Genomic DNA, 23,904 nt, shown 5'->3' on the forward strand with positions numbered 1-23,904 from the left:
CGATAGAATTCCCGCTGGCTAAAGAGAATACCCAAATCTCCGAAACCGTAAATGATGGTCATGTTAAAAAAACAAATTACACAACGATTAGGTAAATTAGAAGTACAGAAATACAACCACTGCTCGTCACTCTCGCCGATACCTCAAGCCCTACAACAGCTGCCATCACACCTGGCATAGGATATCAAGATGGCAACATGCATGAATAGGCGCATTCCTACGCAGGGGTCAAAACTCGCCACATGGCAATGGAACGTACTGCAGGGCTACAACAACAAGGCCAACTCATTGGCTCAGTACATTGCCACGGCTCAGGAGTCACCAGATATGATTACCCTCCAGGAAACTCCCTGGCGAAGTTTCCCGACTTGATACGGACCCTCAAGTTCTCTCGCCACGCTAATAAACGAATCACAGCTATACAGCATCCGATACAGCAGTCGGAAAAAATTGGAATACTAACGGAAATTGTCCCGAGGAAAGTTGAAGTGTCGCAGAGCCTTAACTCACTAAACATATATTGCCGTCCAAGAGGCCAAGATGCAAACCTCTGTCGTCATCAAGCAAGCAAAACGCAATGCATTATCTAATCCCCTCATCATCGTTGGAGATTTTAACGCGTGGCACACTCTTTATGGGGATACAGCTACACCAACAAAAGAGGAACCGCTTTGCATTCCATCCTTGAAGAGGATAACTTCATCCTGCTGTCGGACGCGCATACTCTCACGCGCATGGGTAGCAGCGTCTCCACAGACGCGTCGGGCCCTGATCTTACCATCACTACTACGGGGAAGTCACGGCTATGTGTTCCCACGCCAGGGAAAACCTCGGAAGTGACCATTCTATCCTAGCCATGGCAATACTTGGAGAAGAATACGCTATCACTCTGGGCCGGGCGAGCTCACGGACTGGCCCAAATTTCGTGAGCGAAGGGAGCAAGCCCGACTTGACAGTGCAACCGCCCTATTGCACACCCCACAGGAATGGACCATCCAACTCCGCAAGTGCGGAGTAGGATGGTACATTTTGTATACGTTTCCTCAAAAGGAAGAGAACGAAACATATATCGATAAAAATTTCGGAAAGGGGGGGGGGGGGGGAGAGGGAGCCGAGCCCTCACGTAAAAAATGTGGTTGATGCTTCTTTCATAGGAATCTGTAAAACACGAGATGAAATGTGCCTTCACAGGTGAATTTAAATGTTTATTGTGCATACATACGAACTTTCACATCGCTATTTATATTACGTCGGTATGGCACGCGTTAGACTAGACACTGGTTGCACTTGCCGGAACGGAACATTGCGTAAACCCGACTGAAACCACATCCCCTTGAAAACCCCCTCGGTTCCGGCGTTCCTGTGTAGTAAACTCTGAGGCTGAGATAAGTAACCAGAGCTCAAGGGGTAAAACGATCTCCTAAAGGTCACCGAGCTAAAGGTACAATGAACTCTAGGGCCGCCTGCGGCGGGTCCCTCACAGTATTGAGAAACTCTATGCTGCTGGCAACTCTATGGAGTGGTCATTGGAGCCCCGCCTAGCGCGCTTCTTTCGCTGCGGCCAGTGCAGTCATACGGCCGCAGCAAGACGCTGCCAGTCACGCTGGGGCGCTGACCTCGAGCACCTCGAGGTTGGCTCATAGGACGACGTACAGCGCCGCATAGCACCGGGCTGGGCTCGGGGCGGCGGGTTCGGGTACTACATCGTAGTGGTCGCAGTTGTAAATGTCATTTCGGCCCATGGTTCGGCCGCTGTGCTCCCTCCTTGCGTCGAAGGATGAACGAAGCGTGGATATGGTGAATGGTTGAGCTAGAGAACGCTAGCCACGCCTTGCGTCGAGGGTGCTCCTCCCAGCATGGACGCCTCCGCGTCCGATGTTTCTGGCCGTCTCTCAAAGCGAACATCCGTTGCTTCCAGCAGGGTGCCCGAAACCGATTTAGTGCCACTGAACTTCAGCCACACTTCGAGAGGTGCGCTCGATACGTGCTTCGTTGCCTCCTAGCGCGTACTTCTTCGGCTGCCCTACGGCGCTTGGCGTCTCCGTGCGCTGTCGTGCGGGCCGTTTCGCAGTGCATGGCACGCGTGCTCTCCCAGGATGAAAACGGGGACGCACGCGGGGCTTTTCTATTGAGGGGGCTGGTACTGTGCGATCAATTTGGCACCGAATATCGCGGGTGTTTGTGCGTGCACTCCGGTCAGTCAACTTGTTGATAACGTGTTCCAGTGTGCTGAGGTGCTCTTTTTGTCGTCTAATTGCTGTCTGCTGGGAGAGAGAGGTGTTAGCCGACACAGAATGAGTATTTGTTCTTGTCCCATTTGCTATTTAGGTCTAGTTTTTTAAACGTAGAATGCGCCTGTCTCCAGAAATGATTTTGCTGCGAAGTGGGCGTGCACGTTTCCCGGCTCTTTTTGGAGGGCCATGAAACTTGTGCGTCTGAGCCTGACGGTCATAGAAAAGGCGTTATCAACTTGCTGATTTTTTTGTTTTGTTTTGTTTTGAGGTCGCACTGGCTTTATGCAGGAAAGTGCTACAACGCCATTAACCCGCTGGTCGCGCTGTGCTGCGCGAGATATGGAATTGTATTCATTTGACCCACCCCATCACCACACTCGGATTCACGGTTTGCTTTGGCGCTTGTGCGGTCAGTGTCGCTTCAATGAAGGCATTTTTAACGGTAGGCTCTAAACAGCGCCTCTTTTTTTCTGCATTTTACTCCCCATTTTCCTCTTTTTTTTTACCGGTTTAAAGGATTTTCTTGGTTCTCATGCCCCCCCGTGAAAACGGAAAGAGCATTTCTAGCAAGAAATCATAATTCCCGGCTTCATTTCTGATTCGGTTATTAGATTCTAGCTGGAATTGACAGCTTCTAACTAGAAAAATTCTTAGTCTAGCTAGAGACGATTATTTCCAGCTTGCGGGTTTTTTCTTCTGGCTGGACTGACAAATGCTAGCTGGAAGGAAATCTCAATCCAGGTAGCAATAAACTAGACACTGAATTTCTAACTAGAAATTTTGCTATTTCTTGCTAGAGTATTTCTAGCTAGAGGAAATTTCTTGTTTCAATAATCCAGCTAGAAAAAAACCCATTTTCACCTGGAGCACTAACCCTTTACGTGCTTATTTCAAGCATGATGCGGCTTATGAATCTTGCTTATCTCTTTCATTTCTATTTTTTAAAACCTAATTTACTTTTCAAGTAGGCACAGGAATTCAGCATGGGATAAGCATCAAGTGCATCACTATATGGAGCAAAATACCTCAGAACAATCCCTGAAATTTCGCCTGATCGCTGCCAACTACAAAATCATTTGTACTTTTTTTTCCCACAGAACTGTGTTTTCTGCACTACTTAATGACATAGTTCACACTCAGGGACTTGCAGAAATATATATACCGTAAAGTTTTGAGAGAACTCCCTCCCCCCAAAACATCGCCCACCCTCTTTAGGGGGGAAAATATTCAATTTACTAAAAGACCCCAAAGATCAACCCTTCCCCTGAAATGGATGGCTTTAGCACCGATGAGTGAACAAAATGAACACAAATAATTTATTCATGTGTTGAGGTGGTCACTTATTTTTCCTTTCTGCACTTAACCTGAAAGTTCGCCCATCTCTTATTTTTTCGTGATGTCTCTGCAGTTTTGGTTATCGGTGTTGCCACTATTTTGTAGTCTTTTGCACACTTGATATCTGTGTACTTTGGGTGGGCGTTCTTTTAGAACTTTACGGTAGATTAAAAAATATTCAACAGATTGTATATTTACGCATAAACTTTGCGTAGGGGTTCAATGTGAGTGCTAAGCTCAACGTGATATTGTTATGCAACAGTAGTTATAAGTAGAATAAGAATATACGACGAGATAGGGGCAAGTGGCAGCATCTTGCCAATACATCCAGGCAGGGGTTCTTTGCAAATAACCGTGTCGTTTCCCTCTGTCTCCAATTTAAGTTTGAGCACAAACGAGTGAGCGGTTTGTCAGCACTTTTCCGCGTCACTTGTCAGCGCTTGTCCATGTCCCCACTCGATGTCCTCTGTTCTTTTTTTCACGCTGTAAACTTTTTATTTAGTGAGAATGTTTTCATTTTTTCTTTACGGAACAAAGTTCAAATTGGGGGTTTTGCATGCCAGGGATCTCTTTCCCACAGGCGTTTGTCTAGTATATTGCCTTAACCAGTGATCTACAGTAGCAGTTCTTTTTTACCTTTCTATGCAACTCTATCCGTGCAACTCCAGGTATGTGAGCATTCCTTAAGGCGCCTCCGTTTTTCCGCTTGTAGGCACCTCAAAGCATTCTTAGTGGGCATGGAGTAGTCGGCCAACCTCTCCTATGGCGTCTGTAGCAGTGAAATGGCTCATAAACCAATCATTCGCTGCTTTGCGTTCCATAGCACACTTTGTGCAGCCACTCTGCGCAGGAATCTCTGCACGGCAGTATGTACTGTACCACTGTGAAGCTTGAAGCATCTACATTGCTGCTATGAGCCAAATGTGGCTGTCCACACCAGTATGCCACAAATACCGCTCAGCAAAACTCAAAGGAGCACTCAGTGGCATTAAAATGAACACTAATGCATATGCATACGGAACTCAAAAAGTGCTGAAGTGTCCTAAAAGTGTTTTTTTACTTTTTAAGAAATGTCGGAAAGCTTTCGATTGAAATCTTAGAAAAGGCACAGTTTTTATGCCTGATTTGGGAAGTTCTAGCCCCAGTCAGTGATACTTTAGAATCATGAGCATTAGTGCAGGATCAAAAAATAATGTGCTGTATGCTGTAAAAATTCTACGTTTATTTGGCGCGCATATTTGGTTGCTACTTCTTCCAGCTTTAAAGATGCATTTTAAGACTTTCTATGAAAGGAAAGACTTTTGAATGCCCATGACTTCATGAGTGGTTCCTTGGTTTTCCGTATCTTGAAATTGCAGTTGACAACAATTTTATCTTTTCTGCAGGCATAAAAAATGAGCTGCTACTCCACGAGGCTGCAATCAAGAACGATGTTGCTACGCTCAAGCACCTCATTGAATCAAAAGTGGACGTCAATGCAAGGACGCACGTGAGCACAACCTAGCTGGCCCCGAGCTCGGCACTGGTAGCAGGCGTGTGGGTTTGTCAGCGGATTGCTAACCTCTCTTCTGTGTTCCGCAGATGGAGAGGGTGCCACTGCATTGGGCAGCAGCGCACGGCCACCTTGACGCCATGGCAGCCCTCATCCAGGCAAAATGTGACGTGGAGGTGACGGACAAGGTCAGTGGCAGTCTGGTTGCCTAAGCACGATCATCACCTGCCACTGCAGTTGCACACTGTCTGCTTCAGTGCAACATGCAGGCCTTTAAGTATTAAAGGAACTGCATCAGGCATACTGCTCACACGGGGTGAAGTGCCAAGTGCGCGTGTGGCTACGAAAGAAAAACACAAAATAACACAAATAGTCCCTTCCCCCCACTGCATGTGTGAATTGTGCTCCAAGACAAGAATTGCTAAGCGATATTAGAAGTACCTAAAAAATATGTGGATGCTCGATAAATGGAGTGTTAACAGGCCAGTAAAATCGCTTGCATTGCATTGATCCCAAGTTGAGTTCAATGAAAGTGCTATTGGCAAGAAAGTCCTGTTAAAAAAAACAGCTCATCTTGCAAGAGAGGGAGCACACGCTTGGAAATGTGTGTTTGAATTTTGTACCAAAATGTGCGTGGCAGGGCACGTCATTTCGCATTGCCTCTGAAAGCCTGGAAGTGAGCTAGGAATATGTTTTCATATGTAAAAAAAACAACCAAATCTGATGCTTCTCTCACACTAAGAGTGTCAGTTTCATTAAAGCGTAAAGCAGTTTTTATTACTATTCTTCTGGGATATCTACCCTGGCTTGAGGCTAGCATGCCAGGATGGGAAGGAGCCCTCCCGTAGAAAAACATGATCGTGTCTTCAGCTTCGTTTGTTGGAAGCACACAGACAACATATTTAACGTGACACTGCTTAGGGCCTAAACTGCATGTACATTTCAGGTGTCTTGGAGCTTTCAAATGCTCCTTAATTTTTGTCCCACTGCAAGCGTTTATTCTTGTAAACTTTGGAACTTTTGGTGATGCTGTGTGGGATGGAATCTCGCAGTATGGCATGCGGCCATTGCTGATGGCAGCATGGTTTGGTCACCGGGGAGCTGTTCAGCTGCTGGTGGAGAGTGGAGCCAGCTGTCGTGCAGTTAATAGGGTAAGTGCAGGGGCTGACTTCACTCATAAGTGTGTCAGCTCTATGTGTCTGATACAAGGCCCAGTATACGCATAAATGCACGTGCCTGTTCATATCATATTCACTATTAAGCAATGCTGCTGTTTTTATTTTTGCCAGGTGACATTTATCACGCCACTTCAAAACAGAAAATAGTATTTTAGTCTGTCTTAATTAAGCTATAGAGCCTGTACGCCACTTTAATGTTGAATTGAGCAAGTGTCGTATTTTTCCAACAGAGATAGTGAGTGTAGGCTCATAGAAATGGATTGTAAGCAGGGGCGGATCCAGGATTTTTTTCTGAGGGGGGAGTCAGCTTCTACCAGTGATGATGATGATGATAAAGAGGAGGATGAGGATAGTAGTCTTTTTTTATTCACTGAAATGTTTAAAACCACAAATACAAGAAATAGAAAAAATATTCAACTAGACTTTTTCTACGACCTGAGGGGTCATCTTCTAGGTGGTACAAATTCCCAAATTGAGGGGGGGTCAGGACATGCGGACACCCCCCCACCCCTCCCTCTGTATCCGCCAATGTTTGTAGGGACTTACACCAGGCTAGTGGTAAGGCTTGCATAAAAGAATCCCGCATGCATGTCCCACGTACGCCTCATTCAAGAGGGCATGCAGTCTGTACGTGTTGGCATTTAGTGCATGCTCGGCCCTGTGTGCTGCGGTGGTGCAGCGAGTGTAGTGCAGTGCCCAAGTTTCTTTCCTGCTCCTTTCCAACCTGCAGCAGGGACAGACCACGCTGCACTGCGCTGCCCAGAATAATCACCACGAAGTCCTGGCTTTCATGCTCGACTCCACTGAGACCATCAAGGTTAATGCCATTGACAAGGTGAGCACGAGCTTTTTGTCACCTGTGAATGTGGCTTTTTACTTTGTACTGCGGAGTCTCGTTAAATGGGACCAGAGCCATTTAAATCTGTTTCATAAATTAGTGCAGTCAGAACTGGGTCTAACGAAACCCAGTCTTACAAATTTCCCGATCTAACGAACCAATTCGGATTTCCCCACAGGTGCCTGTACGGCTCAATGCTTTCATGAACACGATTTAACAAAGTATTTGACAAACAGATTCATTTAAAAAAAAGAAGCAATTTCGAATTTGTTTTGTCAGAAACCTATGAAGAATATGGCACCCATCAGAAAAACAAACAAACAACGCATCTAGTTTAGTTTTTACGGAGCTGTACGAGATATGCTTGGCAGTCTCATGGCCACAGTCTATGGCATCCCAGCCAGCACGCTTTCCAGTCTTGATGGGGGAGGACTCCATCATTTATGCCACTTCGTCTGGAATTGCGTTGAAAAAAAAAGAAATCCTCAAGACCACCCCGCACAAGAAGTCGTTGGAAGCCCTGTTTACGTAGTTCAACGATGTGAGAGCCAACAACATTTCACTCAGCGGGGGAGTGGTGCAACAAAAAGCGCTGTGTCTGCTGGGCTGCAGCAAATTCAGGGCAAACCCCGGCTGACCTATTATTTTTACCGCAAACTTTTAGCACATTGCTAAATTATTGGCTGCTGAGCGCCACGGCCACTGCAATTCCAATGTCATGGTAGCTGATGCGCCTCCTTTTAGACATCAAATTAATGGACTCGACTGCTTGTAAAATGGCAGTCCTGATGTTACGAAGTTCTCGATGTAATGAAGTCATTGGCGATGACTTCGTTAGATTAGTATTAACTGTAGTTTCATTTGCTGTAGTGCTGTCTTACGGAGGAGTCATATTTTCAGACCAAACAAACTTCAGTGCGCTTTTTCCATTTTAGAAACTATTCTGTTTTATCAGAGCCTGCAGCAGTTTTGTATTGCAAGTTTATAATTTGATCCGAAGCAGCCAGAGTTTTGTGACGACGTTTCGGCACACCAATTCAGACTAAAGCACTGCACGGGCCTGATTTTAAGGCCCGAGCCCGGTCCGAGCCCGCTTCGCGAAGCCCGAGCCCGACCCGGGCCCGTAACACCTAGCCCGAGGCCGGTCCGGGCCCGGGCATTCATAAGTGAGCCTGGCCCGAGCCCGGCCCGGGCCCGCCATCTTAAGCCCGGGCCCGGCCCGGCCCGGTAATTTATTTTTTGGCCTAGGGAGGGCCCGCGCGTGTGTGACCAGGCCCGGTCTTTGACGCTAAAGAAAGTTTGTTTATTATATTCCGGGCGATCAGACGGAGCATCTAGGCTTTACAAGCACGTCATGAACTGAAACGCAAAAAATAAGGGTTTAAAAGTCCACATAGTTTAGCTTGCACCGTATGCAGTTCACGCCATATCGCCGTAATAATAGCTCCTATTCTTACACGAGAGACATCACCTTTGATGTCTCTCGTATCTTTGGTATGTTATACAACAAAATAGAAAATCTTGATGCTGTACAAGAAATGTCATTAAAATTGCAGTATAGTGGTGCAACAGACCTAGCAAAACACGTTTTTAAAATAATGCGTACAACTAACAGCAAGAAGCGCGTAAAAATAAACCAAGAATATTCATTTTGATGCTCTTTTCTACACTTCACGTCGGGCCTATTAACGGCCGTGCCTATGAATTCAAGCCCGAGCCCGGCCCGGGCCCACGGCGTCGAGCCCGAGCCCGGCCCGGGCCCGCCAATATTCGACTTCGCCCGCGGGCCGGGTCGGGCCCGGGCTTTCGGGCCGGCCCGGGCCCGTGCAGTGCTCTAATTCAGACTCTACGTGCCTATGTGAGCCTCTGTGAAAATGCACAGGCCACTATAGCAGTCATGGCGTGAATTAGCATTTTGAGTGGGAAATGAGGGCGACCAGCTCGAGGGAAGAGGTGTGGCCACCGAGGGACTATTGTGAGTGTGTTTGTGATTGCCTTCACTGCCCACAGAATGGGCAGACTGCTCTGCACATTGCGGCCATCAACAACTGCATGGAGATTGTGGAGAAGCTGCTGCAGTACAAGGCAGACCCCAACATCAAGGACAAGGTGCGTGTCTTGCTGCAGGATGGAGCACCGTGTGCCCTCCAAAGACACCAGGCATCCTAGCCCTACAGAGTGCTCTCTTCTTTCTGCTGCTGTGTGCTTCATTTATGCATACATTTGCCCTTCTCATTTATTCCTTGGTTTGAGTTTCGTACTTAGTTTTATTGTTTTGCTCTTTTTGGCCTTTGTTTTAGATACAAAGTACAAAGATGTAGCCACACCACTTGGTTTGTTCAAAGGTAAACTTGTTTTATCCTTATTTTGCATCTTGACACTTTGTTTTATGTGGCAATTATAAACAGGAGGCTACATTAATTAAAAGCTACGGTTGTTGTTTGAGTGACTGTATGTTATAGGTCATTCTTTTTTCTGTTGATGCTGGCACTGTAAAGACCAGTTTTAGCAGTGTCAGTGAGGTTTAAGTGTAGGTGTAGGTTATAATGAAGTAATCACAATTTCTCACTTATTTATTGGATGCCTATGGTGTTTGTGTACATTGAAAAGCTAGATATATTAGTGTGGCAAATTATGATTCCAATGGGTGTTGCTATGCATAGTGTCAACAGTACTAGTACTGTATAACATTCTCTCACAGACACCTTATTACATTACACTTGCTGCATGTGGAAGTTGAGTGGGAGTTATAGCTAAAATGAATATCAACAGTGGGTTTACACCCTCTTTCACTAACTCTGCACAGTGTGCCAGCACATCAACCCTCACCCATTCAAAAGTGTGAATGTTCCTGCGGGGATATGTTTGTGCCGTCACCAAGAAGTTTTTGTGCAGCAGTCATGAGCCACATTAAACAGCACCAAATACGTAAATTAGTGCAGCCTCAGTGCAAGAGGCAGTAACACACAGTTTTTGTGTGTGGCATGGATGGCATGCAAACAATTCCCAAAAGCACATTTGCCATTCTTGTTTCTAGTTGAGAGACTGTTTGCATCTCGTATTGATTGCTGTGGCAGGACTGCGCAAAACCAGTGAGCAGAGTGTAGGGTGGCCTTGCGTGCACTTGCTACTTCCTAGCAAGTTGTCTGCTTCCACAGGGGGGACTAGAAAGCGTTTCTTTGCATCACATAGTACCATTTGTAGGCCTTTCCATTTTACTTATCAAGCCCCCGACCTTCCTTTGGGTGTTCTGTAGGTGGTAATGGGCAGTACTGCCTCAGTGTCACTCAAGCGTAATGTTTCCCATGTGTGTGTGTGTGTTGTGTCTGTCAGTCTGGCTGCACAGCGCTGCACCATGCTTCCCAGCGAGGCCACCACCTGGTGGTCATGCGACTACTGCGCAGCAAGATGGACCTGGATGACCCAAACTACGTGAGTCACCACACTCCGCCTAGCGGGCCAACTCCTGACCAGCTGCCGCTGCATTGCAGGCATATCGAATGCCACCGGCCTGTAATTTCTTTTCTGGCAACACATATTGCTGTGTGTAGTGTTCGATGTTGAAGTACTGGAAAGAAAATATGCTCACCTAATGTGGCATTGCCATTTTGGCATGTATGGAACTCTTGTTGCTCTTTTTTTCTGTTTCTGGTATACTTTAATGCATGTACTTGTACTAACCACCAGTGTTTGTCATTATAATTTCAAAACCTTTATCCGATTCTTGTGTTTTTCTTTCTATAATTTATTTTTTGCGTTGTTTCCTCTTTTCTCCCAGTTTAGTTTTTCTTTGGAAGTACAGGGTGCAGTGCATGCAGTGAGTGCCTCATTTTCGTATCTACACAATGAAATTCCTAATTGGGGTATGTGCAGGAATGGCTGGTGGTAGGCAGGATGAGGTGTGCAGGATTCCACTGCTAATGAAATCATCTGCAAAAACATAAATGCTTTGGATTTCGTAGACAATCATCTCAAAGTGGTTTCTGTCTTACCTTCTACAGGAGAGGAGCACCCCTTTGCACCTGGCTGCACAAAATGGTCATCAGTTGGCTGTGGAGATCCTTTTGCAGCATGGTGCCGATGCCTCTGTTACTGATGCCGTGAGTAAAACGTGCTGCTGCTACTTTGTGCGAATGGAGCACGGTTGCTGCTTTTTACAAGTGGGCCAGTGTTTACCTTTTGCTGTCCCAGTCATCATCATCTGTATGTGGCCCTGTGTGCTAATGCAAGTCCCCCCCACATTGTGTTTCCTTGCAGAAGGCACGAACAGCACTGCACATTGCAGCCTCTTTGGGTCACCTAGGTGTAGTGGAGACCCTGTTGCAGTTCAAGGCCTCACTCACTTCCAAGGACAAGGTGGGTGCAGCCTTCCTCTCATTATTTTAAAGAGCACATCGGAATGCTGAATTAGCGTGTGCACGATGGGGAAAACGCTTGCCAGAAATTGCTGTGCCACACGTGACCACTCTTAGACAGTGTGGTCTATGTTCATTGGCTGCTTAAATCTGTATAGAATTACTGCAACCTTCTGTGGCAATGCAAGCTCAGTGACAGCAGTCTTGCAGCCTGTGCCAAGCTATATCCAAATGTTGTTCTGGATACTATGGGACAACACATTACATTGGCCATTTTTTTTCACAAGTGTTGACCATTATGCCGACCCATAGACAGAGAGAGAACAACTTTATTGTGTGCCCGGTGGGAAAAGGAAGAGGTTGGAGATCATCCTCGGAAATCACTGCCCTGCAGTGTTATATTACGTATTTTTTTTTTGCCTATGTTGACCATTGTCAATTATTTCGAGAATGGCATGCTAACAAGTAGCCACGTTGGCCAGATATCATGCTGTTAATGAAGTGGCCGCATTGGTAGGAGCAGTCCTAAAAACAGTTATGTCATCTAATAATGGCCATCACCATGAAATTAAGGGCTAACTTCTCCTTTCGAATGAATTGATGAGAATGATGAGAGGACATCGGTGGTACCATGTTGATACTCTGGTTTCTGTTGTCCGAATAATGGAAGGTAACGAGTGCACTCATGCTCACACAAGATCAGGCGGATGGATACCTGCTCCCAAAGGATACACAGCTAAAAAAAAAAAAGAAAAGAAAAAAAAATAGATGCTTGCAGTTTAACAGTGTAAGATAAGGTTTCAGTGTAGTGTATACACGTTTGTGCACCACATTGAAACTTCACCACCTTAAGGCTAGCTAGGAGCAGGTACCTCTTTCGGCACCCCCTTCTTCTGAACTCGTCAGTCCTGCTCATTCTGTACCATTTAGCGATGGGGGTGGGTTCACGATAACGATGAACCACCATGACAGCGATGATGCACAATGGCATATGCACACACACATTTTGACCTCTTATCGTCAATCAGTGATGACGATATTTCATTGTCACTGCTTGGGGCATGCATACATAGTATTCCGCGGTAAGAGCGCATGTCTGTGTATTGCTGTTTTTTACAACTGCTCGTTAGTGGAAAGGTGACATATGGGATTGAATGGGATTTTGTGCATGCATGAGCCCTTTCCCTGGGCCTGCCTATTCGTCGCCAGTGCTAGACTCCTTCTGTTGTGCTGTGGTTGTGGCCTGCTGACCTGTTGCTCTCCCTCTGTCCTTCCTGCCAGCATGGGAACATGCCGCTGCACCTGGCCGTGCTTGGCTGTCACGCAGACATGGCCGACCTGCTGGTGAAGAAAGGGGCCCTCGTGAACGCCACCAACAATGTGAGTGCGCCCTCTGCTGCTATTGGGGCCGAGCCACAACCGTGGCGAGTTGCATGATCAGTAATTTATTTACAGCTGCCAACACAAAACGAGAGTAATGTGAAGCTGAACGATGCTTAGTGTGCGGCACCCGTGTTGTCTCTGATCTACCTTGTGCGTAAGAGTTGCAACACTGAAAGACAGAGACAAAGGGAGACACAAAACGGCATGTACAGGCATCCCGTATTGCTCCGTGTCTGCCTTTGCCTTTGTGAGTTTGATTGTTCAAGATGAACCAACTAGCTCGGAAGCAAGTCTTGTTACCTCATGTTCTTACAAGTGCTGTGCGTGTTTTGGCAGCGTCTACAAACGCCCCTGCACATAGCAGCTGAACTTGGGTTCACGGAGGTGGTTCAGGTGTTGGTTAGCCACGGGGCAGACCTGTTCCTCCCCGAAAAGGTGAGTGTGCAAGAACTGCCGTTTGCCTCATCAACACAAGGCATCCTCGTAATGCATCCCAACTGAAGGAAGCCCAGGCTTTCACAATCAAAAAGCCTGGCTAAAATTGATTTATGCCAAGGCAAAACACGTAACTTTCTAGAAAGCAAGGATGGTGAAATATCTGTAATTACAATGTTTTAGAGCCTGGTAAAAAATGCTGACAATTTTACACTCGTTCATTCAGCCAGAAAGAGCCTATGACTAGAGTTGCCACCAAGCTGGAGTTTAACTTTTTTTCTTGCGGATGTTGCCATTTAGCGGCTCAGCCTGAAATCCATATGTATCCCCCCTCTCCTGCCCCTCCTAAATTCTTTTGGTCAGTACATAAATGGACACATAAAAAACAGTTTATCAGAGCTGCGACAACGTAAAATTATGTCTAATGTTATCAATAGTCAGAGTTTACTATTGTGTGCTTGCATACGTGTGTGTTGTGTGTCGCGATTTGCTGCTGCCGCAAGTTTGTATATTAGAGCAATTTATAGTCTTAACCTGTAGCCTAATGACTCGAGAGTGAACAGGGTTCTACCTTGCCATAAATGAAACTTTGAGCAGGGACCCAGTGCACTGCTATATTACTTCCCAGGGCGGACGGACAGCGCTGTACATTGCAGCGCGAGGCAGCTACACGGCGATAGTGGACATGCTCATCACGGCTGAGCGCGAGATCAAGCACAGGAACAAAGCCAAGGAACAGTCGGTTACAACACTGCAGGTGAGCCTGCTGCACAGACCAGGAAGCAAGCGCTCTCTACGAAGAAACGTGCACCGATAGAGTTGCCGGTGGGAGCCTCCCTGTGTAAACTTGCTGACATTTTCAATGGTGAATCTGGCATGCTGTGTGCGATGGTGCACGGCTGTGACGGCTTCCTGTTTAGAGCACATCTACTTATGCAGGATAGCTTCTCTGTGTTTGTTTTATGGCATAGTAAGTTTTAACAGCAAAGCTTTTTGAAGTTCTTGGTTGCGCTGTCATTGAAGAGAAAAAAATTCCAAAAAATGCTAAGTGCACGTACCCACGTGGGGGAATGGCCAGCAATAGGCCATAATACGTCCCCTGTTCACACTGCCTATTCTGTGGACCAGACCACAGAATAATGTTCAGTTTTATTCTGTGGTCCAGACGACAGGGTTACGTTCTATTCTGAGCTACTACTTCTATAAGGGCCCTCTGCTCGTCGGCTTCCATGGCTCAGTAATAGAGTTAAATTTTGGCGCTAACGCCTTGGGTTTGAGTCCCAGCAGTTATAAAGTGTTTTTTTTTTCCAAGTGAATTTTTTTCTGTAACCTGTTATGTTATGTAAATTAGTTATGTAAATAAGTGTGGATTGGTATCTTTTAGGGTGCTTTAGATGAACAAGGACCAACTATACCGTGGTGCGGTCCACAGAATGAACCTGAACATTACCCTGTGGTCTGGTCCACAGAATAATGCTTTGCATTATCCTGTGTTCATGATCATCAGCAGCAGCAGCAGCCTATTTAAGTTGCCCGCTCTGCTTATGTGCATTCATTAACAGCGGAGCTGTTTAAGCTCTTGGTTGCGCCACCCACGTGGGGGACTGGCCAGGAAGCAGGCATAAGGAGGACTAATGCACCCGCTACACACAGCTGTAAATGTGAAACAGGAATGTGGCTCGAAAACAGTGTGGTGCTTTGTTGTTTGAAGGACAAAAATGAAACGGTGAGGTCTAACATACGATTTAGTCAGACAGCAAGTGAGCCCTGTGCAACAAAATTTATATTTTAGGCCAGATGTCAGTACCTGGTGTCTGTAAGGCTGGCTTTGGCCAAAGTAGGTGTTGCTTGGATGGGTTGATCTACACTGTGCAACCAGTGCACTAGTACGCTGCGGGGGATCACGGAGGAAACTGGTGCTTCGCAGGGTGTGGTATTGCATTTTGAGACGGACGTATTTCACGCCATTCAAACTGTTGCCTGCCGTGAGTTGTAGGAGAGAGGTGCTGCCCGAGAGCTTGGCCCGCCGTGTGCTGTGTGGCGCAGCCGGGCAGCCGGCAGTTCTGCAACAGCCTGGTGGACATCAAGGAGGAGAGCGTGGCGACGAGTGAGAGCCACCCGGAGGAGGAGGGCGGGGCCGGTGGCGCAGAGCGCTGGGAGCAGCAGCAGCGGCAGATGCAGCGGCTCGCCTGGACCCTGGCCAAGGAGCTGCTGGCGCCCAGCGACTGGAAGCACCTGGCTCGCCACTGGGGGTTCACCCCCGAGCACATCAAGGCCATCGAGCACCAGTACACCGGTGAGGAGAGGGGCCCCCCTCTGGCGTGCGTCAGTGTCCCATCACTGCAAGCTTCTCACTTCTCACTTCTTCTAATGTAACTTGCGTCTTAGAAGAAGTGAGAAGTGAGTTGCTTGCGTCTTGGAGGGCGCTTTGGCCGCGGGCGTGTCGTTCGGCCGCCTGTCGCTGCTCCTCGGTGCTGGCTTGCTGAAGTATTTGCGTCGCAGTGGGGGCAAGGGTTGGGCGACTTCTGGGAGGTCGGTACTCGCACGTTAGAACTTGCGTCTTAGAAAGCGCTTCAGCCGCGGGCGTGTCGTTGGGCCACTTGTCGCTACTCCTCAATACTGGCTTGCTGAAATATTTGCGTCACAGTGAGGGCAAAGTTAGGCGACTTCTGGGAAATCGGTACTCGCACGTTAGGCCGTGGGTGCTTCGATAAGGCTCGAGGAGAACTAGATATATCCGCTTCGCATCACTCCTCCACAATATGTAAAAATCGTTTACATTGAAGTGTTTCACGAAAGCTTACCTAATGGAATTGAATATGAGGTATAACTTGCGTCTTAGAAAGCGCTTCAGCCGCGGGCGTGTCGTTGGGCCACTTGTCGGTACTCCTCAATACTGGCTTGCTGAAATATTTGCGTCACAGTGAGGGCAAAGTTAGGCGACTTCTGGGAAATCGGTACTCGCACGTTAGGCCGTGGGTGCTTCGAAGAGGCTCGAGGAGAACTAGATATATCCGCTTCGCATCACTCCTCCACAATATGTAACAATCGTTGTGTTTCACGAAAGCTTACCTAATGGAATTGTCTACTACATTTTTGAGGTTACTGGTGAGCGGCCATGAATGGAGTACACCGGTGAGGAGAGGGGCCCCCCTCTGGCGTGCGTCAGTGTCCCATCACTGCAAGCTGCCGGCCTGGCTGCGATTCTTGCACTAACGAATTGAGTACAAGGGTGGGTGCACCTAGCAACCGGTTCATTTAAAAAATAAAGAATGCACTTGTATAATCTACAGGTCTGCACTTAACGTCTGAGGAATCCAACTCTGCTGCACAGAGCATACGTAGTTTTCACTAATGGTGCACCCGGTAGCACCACCTTTTTTTCTAACATGAGGAAGGGTAGATGACTCAACTCAACTAAAAGTGGCTCATTGTAGTGCACTTCGTTTGTTGGAAGACCAAGAGTGTTATGAACACCAGCATTAGTAGATGTCGATAGAAATGAGGATTTTTTGGGGTCATATCATCCGAGTCACAAAACTTAATACCTGCAAAATATTCCAGAACTTACATTTTACTCTAATTCGTGAAATACTCAACGTGCAGAGAAAAGAAAGTCGTGTGCAGTGTACCATATTTATTTGTGTAGTGAAAAAACTTTTCACCCCCCAAAATCAATGCATATTACAGTGCATTCACTATGCAAGGCAAGCACCGTCAGATTTTCTTCTGCTGAAACTTCAACTTTGCATCCCCATGCACACAAAAGGAACACCTTTTCTAGCTTACTCTGTGAATTTCACATCGCTGCAAAATGTGAGCAGCTAAGTGCCTCATATCTGACAGTTTGCTTTGTCTGAAAAAACAAACATTGGATAGACTGGGTTCTCCCTCAGTATGCTGAAAAATGCCCTGTTGTATGGGAGTACCATAAAAGGTGCATCTTGGGCTCTGTTCCCATTTTTATATTAATTTGGTAATAGTTGAGCGTAATAGAAGTGCTGCGAGAGACGCGATGCGAAATCTACGTCCAGCCGGAGTTTGTCAGGTGCTGCTGTGACTGCAGTGTGGGCTGTGACCTGCAGGCAAGTCCAGCTACAAGGAGCACGGCTATCGGATGCTGCTCATCTGGCTGCACGGCCTTCCACCCGACACGAACCCCCTCAAGGACCTCTTTGAGGCACTGGTGGCTATCGACAAGAGAGACGTGGCAGGTGAGCCCACCTTGCTCCGACTTCCTGCAGTCTTTTCACAGCTGTTCCACCCTGGGACTGTGCCCCCTGCCAGAAGCGGCAGGCTGATAAATGCACGCCAGAGTGACAATTGTGCTGGGCGGCGGTTTCTTTCCGCTACGTGCAGAGAAAATCCGGAAGAAAGCGGAGGAGAATGCGTACGGGCCCCGGCGGTTCAGCCCCAGCCGGCTGTGCCACATGTGCTGTCTGCTGTGAGGGGCCCCAGCCCCGCTGCTGCTGACCAACCAAGTGCCTGCAACACCGCCTGTGTTCCTCTCGCGCTCTGTCGACAAACGTGCCTCTGCGTGCACACGCGGCCACTCGGCGAGGGAGGGCAAGACTACGCTCCGCTGCTGCTGCTGTTCCGGCTCGATCATGTGTGCCGGCCCCGGGGGGTGGGGGTGGGGGAGCGCCGTTGTTGGAGGGCCTGGCCCAGTGCTGCAGCCTCGTGGGGCGAAGCGGCGCGTCCCTGGCCGCAGCGTGCGACACTGCGACCTGTGAAGGCCTGCCTCGAGAGGCCCGGTCTCCCTGCTCACTCTTGCTGGAAGCCATGGGTTGCAAGGCAGTTTTCTCTGCTGGCCTTCATGTCACTGATGTTACTGATGCCACACAACCGAGGGTTTTCGTTCATGCTTCAAAGAGGGCAAAAGTGGCTCATTGATCCATCAACGACAAACATAACAATGCTGGCTTGTTTCATTGCTCTCAGCCACCTGGGTAAAAATGTGCACATTATTCATATGGGCAAAAATGGCAGGCGATCCCTTCGAGGTGATTCAGCTGCTCTTAAAATAGCACTTAGGAACATATGGATAGCGGTGTTTAAAAATTTAATATAAATCATGTCAGGAAAAAGAGTTATGCAATAGCATAAGGCTATTCCACAATGTGGGTCAGATGCATTTTTTTACCAAAAATGTTATAGGCTACAGGAAAAAAAAAAAATAAAAGCAAAACATAATGGTGCCTGAAAGTCTGACTTTTTTAGTATGCATTTCATAATACACCAAGCACTAACCTTTAAAAATTGTAGCATTTAACATCTCAAAACACAGAGTAAAATTGACAAGGACACGAGAAGTAAATAAGACACAGCCCAACACTGGGTGCTGAATGGCTGAATGCCAGCCCTAAAAGATAACCTCACTACTCTCATTTCCACATCACTGAGCCTTGACTACAATGCTGTTTGATGCACATTACCGGTTGCGCCAATGATTGCAGGATGCCTGCCCTCAGTAAAGAGTGGCCTAGTGCCATCAGCATGGAATTTCTATTTCTCGCTTGCTTTGTATCTGCCTTGTGGAAATATAATGTAATGAAGCATGTCCGGCCTCTTTTGCCTTTTTTTTTTTATCAAGTCTAGTGTGGCATTATCTGTGATAGCTGGAACTTATGTACCGAAGAGGTCAGTAATTTGCATTGTCAAAGGCATATCATCAGCATTATACCGTCTCTTTTGGAGATTAATTTTCTTTTACTCTGACCTTGTAACCTAATCCTCCCTGCTCTTTTTTGATGCTGAACGACATACAAGTGAGCAGAAACAGCATCATTTTTGCGTCGTGTGGGCGCAAAGGTTCTTGATTCTGAAGTAGTACTCATGTATGCTGCCATGAACGCAAGTGGATGGCTGTCGGGTGCTGGAACAAGGGAGTGGTCGTCTCGAATGTTTCCAAGTGTCAGCACCTCTTGGGGTGTTAATATGCCTTGTCCTTCTTTTCCTCCACTTTCTCCTACCTAACCCAATGTTTCAAATGCTTCACATGTCCTTTTGAAGGCTTGCAAGCTCTGGAAGTGAAACTTCCAGTAGGCCTTTCTTCAATTATGTCAGTTGGGGCGTGTGCCTGCATCCTGGAATCTGAATCCTTGATCCATCTAAGGTGCATCTGATTATATTTTATGGTACTTCTGTGTTTTATTTGAGCAAGAGACTGTGACTTGGGATTTGCAGTCTCGGGTTCTTGCGTAAAAAAATTTAGCTCATGTGGAAGTCGGATTACGTGCCATGGCTGCAGTCAGGCTTCAAGGTGCACTGTGTTGGAGGGCTAAGCACAGTTGCCAGCACATTCTGCAGGAGCACGCGCAATGTTTGTTTTCACGTTACCAACTTACAGTGGGCTAAATCCTGTTTTATTATGTAATTTTATAACTGGAGTAAGTCATAAACCAGTGGATATGATAAATTTTATATTTGATAGCCAGTATGTTAATGGATGTGATACTATTTTATAAATACTGAATTTTGGCATGTATAATAAGGCAAGTTGTTTGGAGAGCAGCAATTGATACCCCCCCCCCCTACACACACACACACACACCACTTTCTTTTTTTTTTTCCAACGTCGCTAACAAGTTGAATTTGGAACATGTAGTGTATTGACGAAAAGGTGGATACACTTAAAAAAAGCAGGACGTCTACCTTGTTAACTACAGCTCACAAATTCAAATATGCTGCGGATTATAGTTCATATTCTAGCTTCTACATATTTGGCTTCACAGGGCACATTCTACAGCTCAGTCCACTTTACAAGAGCCATGCAAGGGAAACGTACGATGTTACCACCTTCACTCATTGTACCTGAACCTGGATCAAGCCAGTGGTACTTCAGTGAAGTGTTGACATCTTGCACGACAAGGAGTGCAGACTTGAGTATCTGTTCGCAAATGCTGCTCCAATCGACCGTGGCTTTCTGAAGGTCCTGACAAGTTTTTCTTCACGCCCGTTACACGTGGAAGCATTGCATGTTTCCTGATCCTCCAACATAGTGCTGTTTTGGGAAAATGCTTGAAGCCCACCAGCATGTGCTGTACTGTTGGTCAGCCCTCTTCATAAATTACCGCCCCCTCAACCCCTCCTTGCAGCTAAAGAATTTGTTTGGAGCAGATCCGGTGGTGGAGCTGCTAACAGGATGGGATGTGCCATTGGCGTTCATTTAAGGCACAGTTCGAGGCAGTCAGGCAGGTTCCTGCTTGCCTTAACTTATATCAGAGCCGTATCTTTGTGCTCTGTTCATCACGTCATGCCATGGCATGCAGAAATGAATGGGCAGAGCACAGGTGTTGCTGTTACCCGGTGTTCTGTTGACTCGTAGCCTTCCCTCGACTGGAAAGGCATCGCTTATTACCGCAACGGGAGTGTCGTGTGTGTTCACCTTTTGCTGTTGCCAAGCGTTTGTGTGCCACAGTGTCGCTGTCTTCCTTTGGAGCAGGCTGTACGAAGTGTTCAACAACGACAATCACGGCTGCTGAAAGGCAGCAGGCATGCTTGCAAGCTGCAAAAATGTTGACGTTCGCGGCCCTCTTTCACCGGGCCAACAAGGCTCCACCGAGGGTTGTTCACGCGAGGTTGGGGCCCTTGCCGCGGTTTAGTCTCTCTGCATGTGCATTCCTTTTCGTGGCGTCTCGGGTCATGAATCGGTGTTGAAGCATGCGCCCCACTTCCTATTTTTGTGTGCATTTACCGGAAATGTGCGTCACGTTAGGCTGTCGATTGCGAAGACCGGTTCGACTTGTTCTAACCTTGTGCAAACCTTGCCTTCTGCAGATTTTATTCGTATCAACCGTGGAGGCTTTTTTGTTTTCTTGCCAGTTTATGTGCATTTTAACGCTGTTGCATCACGTGGTGTGTTCAATTCCGAGCTGGAAACCTTGACTGCGATGTTTCTTTGTTGTTGCTATACTAAGCTTTCTCATGTCAGGATATATGTAAACCTGTGTGTACATACTAGGAAAATTCTCATTTACGACTTTCTCACATCGTTTGTAATTAAAGATGGCGGTATGCTAAAAACAATACCTTTCCTGCCACTCATTTCCGTCTCAGACAACCACATATTGTTGGAGTGGGCTCACATTGCTTTTTATTTTGCCTTAATTAAATGAGCCAAAACAACATGGTTTAGGGAAACGGAATTTGGGAAAAAGAAAAGAAAACCATACAGCAACCTTCTGTTTAGGAAAGGTCCAGCCCCATTTTAACATGAATTAAGGTTTTCCTTTGCCTTGAAGAGAGTCTGACTGGGCTCTTCAGGTTCTGTTCGTCAAGACTGCTGCAAATTTCCCCCATATGATCTTCTAAAGCTTAATCCTAGCCCGTTGATTTGGTTTGTCCTGAAACTTATCTTGCTGTGCAGAATGAGAGTTGCACCACACTAAACGAAGTCGTACATTTACAGCAAAGCTACATGATGAAGATGTACTTTACTCACATTGATAGTCGCAGCGTACAGCTAGAATTACTGCTAGTGGCCATACTAAAGGTTGCAACCAACCTAAGTGAAAGCACCAAGGAATCAATTTATGCCTCCAAGCCAGTGGCGCTATCAAGTTGAGGACTCTTGGGTAGGGGTGTGCGAATATTCGAAACTTCGAATATTCGATTCGAATTTTTTGGTATTCGATTCGATTCGAATGACACTTTTATGGTTCGAAATATTCGAACCACCCAAAATTAAAAAAAAAAAAAAAAAACATTCAGAGCGTGTCTCAGCTTCGCAGACTGTATCGGTGTTTTCTGCTCGCGAAAACGCTCTGCGCACGCCCAACGCGCGCTGACACCGCCGGGAAACCACCCCCACGGTACAGCCACTGTACCCACGGTGCGCGCGGCGCGGCCGGCGGCGTCAACATGGCGTCGGCTCCAGCCGCGAAGTGGCGCGGGCGCTCGAGCGACCGTTTCTAACCGCTCTTTAAAATGCGGCTCAAGGGAGACACGAAGTTGCTTGTGCGGTAAAGGAGCTGATAATTCATGCGAAAACGGTACTATAAAACATCACCCGCGCCGCTGGAAAGCGCCCGTGAAATATTTGCCGGGGTGCTAAGCCTAACCGTCTCCGGCGGAGCCAAGCCGGCTGTCTCGATCTCATCGCAAGTAGTCAGGCTCCTCCATTCTGCCGCGCCCGTCGTGCGTCATTTTCTGACCGAGGTAGGCGCTACCGCGGGCGCGAAATCGTCGATGCGGGCGTGAAAATACAGCGCTCGAAGAGCGGAGGCGAGCGAATCGCGTGCAAAAACGCACCATGCGGTTCATGCTTGACTGTTGCGGCGTGTAGCGAGCTTGGGCACAGCGAGTGAGGAGACGAGCGCGGAGCTTTACGTGCTCCAGAAAGGACTGCCATAGAGAAAGAAATACTGGGACTGCTTTGCGACATGGGGGTTAAAAAAAGCAGAAAAAATCACGAATTTCTTCACGCGAAAGTAAGAGAAGAAATAAACAAAAACTTTTTTCAGCGCTGAATTTTTTGGTCTGTGTTGGTTCATACGAATTTCAGATGATACGAATATTTTTCGCGGTCCCGCAAGATTAGTATCATCGAGATTTTACTGTATCAGCGCACGGCAATGTGCGCGGGCTCGGGCATGCCAGCCACTAATGTCTCAAGTGAGCGGCTACTTTCGGTATCTGGTGGAGTCGTGACGAGCAGGAGGTTGTCACTGCTCCCCGAACATGTCGAGCAGTTAACCTCTCTCCATGTTAACATTTAAGTGAGAGCAGACCTTAACCTGTTGAGTGCAATGGTATTGTGTAATTCCTAATTTTACTTTGTGTGATTTGTTGTGCAATAAAGTTGCAGTTTTTGTGTCTCTAGATGGTGAAAACTTTAATTTTACAAAAAACAATAAGTATTCGTATTCGAAAAATATTCGATTCGATTCGAACTTTGTTTTTATTATTCGAATTCGCTTCGAAATTAAAAAAATTGATATTCGCACACCCCTACTCTTGGGCTAACAGCAGTCAACAGGATGAACCTATGCGTTTCTTTCTGCCAGACTTTCAGTTGCACAGGGGTTGCAGGAGTATCAAGGCAAACTCGCAGCTGTTGTTATATTGGCTCTGACGCTTTCGGGCACAGTAAAAAGGAGAACAAAAAATTTACTAGATTATTTTTTATGCAGCGGTTTTCATGTCTGTAATGGCTGCGGCATCTTCCAGACACGCCATTGACAACAGAGCGAAGCTTACTAATGCAGCCTACCAAAGGCCACGTACAAGGCTGATATTGCGTTGAAAAAACAGTAAACTGAACAAAATATTTACTGCAAAAAATATTTTCTTGTCAGTTCCAGATGGGTAAAATGCATTCTGTATGCAAGCAAATACTGCAAGTGCCAAGAGGAGAGTATTGGCCATACATGTTGGCAGTGCCCACATGAGAATGAAGACTGGCAATGGTCATCACAGTTCACAAGCTGCAGAATGCAAGCCTCCAAATGTATAACTTTTCAGGCTGCATAATTTCAGGCTGCATAATAAGACTGCATAATTTTTCAGGCCAAGTCTCTAATGTATCATAAAATGTGAAAATTCCTTTGAAATTTTGTTTTTCTTTCCCTCGGAATTCCAGTTTTTTTCTGTTTAGTAGACACCTTGAATCTGACATTTGTGCACCAAGGGCCGAATCCTACTGGGTGCCGGA

General features: G+C 46.8%; 1 protein-coding gene across 2 annotated transcripts; it reads left to right on the forward strand.

Annotated features, from left to right (window-relative positions):
* Positions 1 to 1,233: 1,233 nt before the first annotated feature.
* On the forward strand, positions 1,234 to 23,795 carry LOC144170580 (uncharacterized). Of its 2 annotated transcripts, none has more exons than XM_077700466.1 (15): positions 1,234 to 1,971; positions 4,955 to 5,058; positions 5,151 to 5,249; positions 6,114 to 6,212; positions 6,970 to 7,074; positions 9,088 to 9,186; positions 10,411 to 10,509; positions 11,079 to 11,177; positions 11,335 to 11,433; positions 12,714 to 12,812; positions 13,152 to 13,250; positions 13,879 to 14,007; positions 15,297 to 15,546; positions 17,336 to 17,464; positions 17,610 to 23,795. In XM_077700466.1, the coding sequence occupies exons 1-15, from the start codon at positions 1,857 to 1,859 to the stop codon at positions 17,696 to 17,698; spliced, it is 1,713 nt and encodes a 570-aa protein (XP_077556592.1). In that variant the 5' UTR covers positions 1,234 to 1,856; the 3' UTR covers positions 17,699 to 23,795. The 2 variants fall into 2 exon arrangements, with proteins under 2 accessions (XP_077556592.1, XP_077556591.1); XM_077700465.1 differs by lacking the exon at positions 1,234 to 1,971 and adding an exon at positions 1,984 to 2,195.
* Positions 23,796 to 23,904: the final 109 nt, after the last annotated feature.

The sequence above is a fragment of the Haemaphysalis longicornis genome, unplaced genomic scaffold (genome assembly GCF_048455015.1).
Source record: "Haemaphysalis longicornis isolate Haplotype H1 unplaced genomic scaffold, Haemaphysalis longicornis Haplotype H1 scaffold_2, whole genome shotgun sequence".
NCBI lineage: Eukaryota > Metazoa > Arthropoda > Arachnida > Ixodida > Ixodidae > Haemaphysalis > Haemaphysalis longicornis.